Here is a 4,189-nt window from a genome sequence, read left to right on the forward strand (position 1 = left end):
TTCTGATCACTCACCTATGCTGGAAAAAGAAATCCTGTTCACTACCATGTTTCAGCGGTTGGGGTTGGTAAAATTGTAACAACTTTCACTAAGCAAACGCTAGAAAAATAGGGAATTTGAATGCCCACTTCTTCAGCTTTTGGGGATACTTCAATAAATTTCATGATCTGAATTGTCCAAATTCAAGACAGAGAATCAAAACAGTTTTTACCAAAGCTAAGAATACCCCCTCTCAAGTATACTGAAAAGAATAATTGGAGCTCTATGAGATGAAAATGATGCAACCGTATCAAACAAAAAAAAAAAAAATCTAAAAATGGTTTTATTTTTTGAGAAATCAAAAACTATCAAGTTGACTAAGTGCTCTATGTTAATCATTATGAGTATGGAGGGTAAGGTACAATTAAGCTTTCAAATCTTGGAATACACAGTTTGTGTAAGCATTATGCAATTGGGAATGTCATCTACAGAGTATTTTAACTAAAACTTGAAAATCTTGGTATCTGCGTATGAAAAAGTCATTAAAAAGTTACATCTAGATTCAGCTGTACAAAGAAATACACATTACTTCCGGAACGAAGTAAAGGCTTTAGCAGTTAGGCATGTTGCTTAAAAAAGTCTTTAAAGTATTTTAAATTAATTAGAATTTTAAATAGTAGAGTTAGTCTATCGGAATTCATTTTTTCCTCCAAACACAATTCAAGGTAATGCGAAGCAGAAATAAAGGGCCCATGGTCTAAAATTATTTTCGAGAGAGATGGAAGAAAGATTATTTTTCTAGAAAATGCCATCTTTTAAAGCCGTATTTGCTTGACTTCGAAACTTACTGTTTATTCTGCGTGTTTAGTACATGGTGATTCCCTGCTGCAGAGCAATGGCTATGCTGACAAGCTTAGATATGACAATATGAATAGTATCAGACAATAAACTGTCCTCCCAAGGCATACAAGGAAACCGGTAAGGAAACAATCATGGGGGAAAGTCTTACCTGGGAATTTTGTTTATTTAAAATTTCATAGAAGTTAAAATATTTTCTGGGTTCAAACAAGTGAATAATAAACCGCCTTGGCTAGGGGCACCAACAGCAGGCAGTTCAATGACTGGTGACTAACCAAAAACAAAATAAAAGGAAGCAGTTATTGGTCTTGCTAATATCACCTTACTTTTGTTTTAACATAGCGCTCTTAAAAGCTGTACAGAACTCCATCTTATACAGAGCAACCCTCTTTGACAAATGTGTTCTAAAGTGCCAGTATTATTTACAAAGATTTCTCAGCCAAAAGTCTGGCCCGTTGTGGCATCAGGTGAAGAAGTCATCCCAGCTCTGCTATCGTTTACATTCACCAAGGGAAATTCTGGGAAATCAGCACTTGTCCCTGGTCCCCGAAGGTTCACCTGTCCATTGGCAGTGCTAAACTGAGATGATATTCCAGCTCTTGCCCCATGGTACTGAGCTCGAAAGGGCTGCTCAAAGGAGCTAATCTGATATGCTTGGTGAACGGGCTGTGCCTCTGCTTTCTTCTGAGACGTAACTTGATCCAAGAAGTCCTGTGTAGAGGAGGAGGAAGAATGATTTGCCTCGTCACCTGAAAAGGGAAAAGGGTGCTGCGAATCGCCAACCATTAGTCCAAAATGAGACTTGTCTGGAGTTGTTCTTAATGGAGAGTTCATTCCCGATCGAAAGCTATTGACGGGTATAGAGGTGTAGACCTTCTCCATGGAAGGAAATGCTGGCTGGGTTGTAAGAGTCTGGTTATCAGTCACAAAATTAAGGCTGGGGTTGTTCAAATAGGCATCATTTTGGCTAGTTCTGTCCAAAGCTTGTTGTAAAAACTTTGAATATTCTTGTAACATACTAGCTTTATCTGATGAAGAAGCTTGAGAGCTTGTTCCAACTGTCTCAGATTGGGTGACCTCAGACACTTCAGAAGAATTAATTGATATGCTGGAGGTCACCTCAGTGTCAGCCACGCTGAAGGATATCTCATGTTGTCCGTTAGCCTTGTGTGAATAATGATCTAACAGAGTTTGCAGTACCTCGTCTGGAATGACATTTTTGTCATGGTTACCTTTAATTTCAACATTCAGCGCCTGTGTGTCTAATATTGAGGCTGTAGCAGTTTCATCAATGACGCTGGCCACAGCCGCCTGTGTTACCGAAGGCTGAGATGCTATGGTACTTACATTCAAGGCATATTCTCTACTGTTATTACTAGCTGCTTGTAGATACCTCTTTTTCTTTAAAAACTGCATTGCATCATCATAATTAGTGCTGCTGTGCACAGGTTTACTGGGCCCTTCCTGTAACGTGTCAACTTGATCGATGTCAGCGTTACCTTCGGAGTCCAGTAAACTTTGCTTATCCACAAGATCGAAGGCATACTTCGAAACCTTGTTGTCTTCATACGTAGATAAAGGTGAAATGGTTTGACTCTGCTCAAGTGGCTGTTTCAGACTCCTCTTGCTGTTAACTTTTTTGAGAACGAGCTTAGGCGGGTGTATTTCTCCAGAATTTGCTTCCTCTAAGTGCGACCCACTGACCGAAGAATGGGGCATCTCAACGGCATATTCCGCTACCATATACTCATCTTTTACTTTAGTACTAGAAGAGTACAAAGGCAAATAGTCATTTTTGTCCTTCTTCTGTTCGGATTTATCCGTACTCTCCTTATCCCCAGATTTTGTTTTCTCCGTTTTCTGCCTTTTTTTCTTTGGCAAGGAGCTGTCTTTCATAGGCGTAGAGAAACCAGAATCTTCCTCCGATGGCAAAAAGCCAACTTTGGTGGCACTTCTGTTCGGCTTCTTCTCGCGGTTCTCATGGCACATACGTTTGTGTTTCAGCACGCGATCAGTCCTGGAGAAATACTGCAAAAGATTGTTATTATCGTTATTATTACTATAGAAAAAGAAATATATTAGCAGAAAGAAAAGAAACATTTCACTAATAAATAGATTCATCCACTTCACCGATTTCCAACAAAGTGTCAAACGAGTATATAAGCAATAAAATCAAGCAGAGCGAGTTGTGACCCCGCTCCAGCAGTGTGCCGACAGCCCACCTTAACAAAAAAAAGGTTCTTTATCCATTTATGTGTACGCACGTGACTAGGACACCCAGAGAACGTCCTATCCGTGCTACTTGGGAATTGAGCGGCGCTTTGTTTTTCGAACGCGAAAGATCTCACCATTACCTTACCTGCAAACAATATTCGCACTGGTACGGCTTCTCTCCACTGTGAGTTCTTTTGTGCCTTTCCATGTGGTACTTCTGGATAAACCTCATACCACACTCATCACAACGAAATGGCTTTTCACCTGATAAAAAACACGTAGCAGCATTAATCTAAAGAAATAAATCAACGTTCTTCCACACAAATACCAGGTCAAACACTACATTCTCTAGTAGAAGTAACAAAGAGGAGGATTTAGTCTGTTGTTACTGAGAAACAACACGGGGCTTGCTCATGCTCACATCACTATTTTCCCGATACTGAGTAGCTGATGCCTCAAAATTCTTTTAAGCTTTACACTCAAAAAACTCCCAAACCTTTAAAACTGAATTCTTATCCTCTCTTTCTAATGTAGGTGCCTAACAAATGAAGACCTGCAAAGACAGCCTTCCTGAACTGCTGTTACATGGTATTTTTTTAGGGCAGATGATTGTATAAAAATACCTCAATTCTCTCACCAACTCATTAACTCAAACCCATCCCTTCTAGAAGGGAATTATGCATTTCTAAGCTTTTCATTTAACATTTTGGTAGGGTGCTCTGTATTTTCCATATTTTTTTCCCCTTACCTCTATGTAGAATTGAAATAATGCTTTAAAAAAACTTAATACTTTTGTTGAAACCCCATTTTTTTAATTGATTAATTTTAAAATATTTTATTTTAAAAAATAAGCTGAAAGTAAGAAACCTTTGTAGCTGAGTTGGTATTTTCATATTTACTTTTTTTACTGTTTGATTTTGCATTTTGTTTTTTACTTTCATGAGATATTTCTTCAGACAATATTCATGACCCTGAATTTATCTTCAGTTCTGCCCTCATTTTTCCTCACAAAGAAGCCCTGCACTAATCTTTTCAAAACATGGGGTAACTCTGGTTTTATTTCTTTTAACTTTTGCTTTACATCTTCCCTCTGATATTTTTAATTTTTAGGTTTCTCTGACAAAACCTAAACATTCCA

General features: G+C 38.4%; 1 protein-coding gene across 1 annotated transcript in view; it reads right to left on the bottom strand.

Annotated features, from left to right (window-relative positions):
* Positions 1-332: 332 nt before the first annotated feature.
* The window catches only part of ZNF148 (zinc finger protein 148), a 14,464-nt gene continuing 10,607 nt past the window's right edge, over positions 333-4,189 (bottom strand). Inside the window, exons 5-6 of the mRNA XM_010148987.1 lie at positions 3,197-3,315; positions 333-2,865 (exon numbers count right to left, since the gene is read on the bottom strand). Coding sequence (XP_010147289.1) covers positions 1,273-2,865; positions 3,197-3,315 — 1,712 coding nt within the window. The 3' untranslated portion in view covers positions 333-1,272. The remainder of the gene's footprint in view (positions 2,866-3,196; positions 3,316-4,189) is intronic.

This window comes from Eurypyga helias, unplaced genomic scaffold, assembly GCF_000690775.1.
Source record: "Eurypyga helias isolate BGI_N326 unplaced genomic scaffold, ASM69077v1 scaffold21363, whole genome shotgun sequence".
NCBI classification, from domain to species: Eukaryota; Metazoa; Chordata; class Aves; order Eurypygiformes; family Eurypygidae; genus Eurypyga; species Eurypyga helias.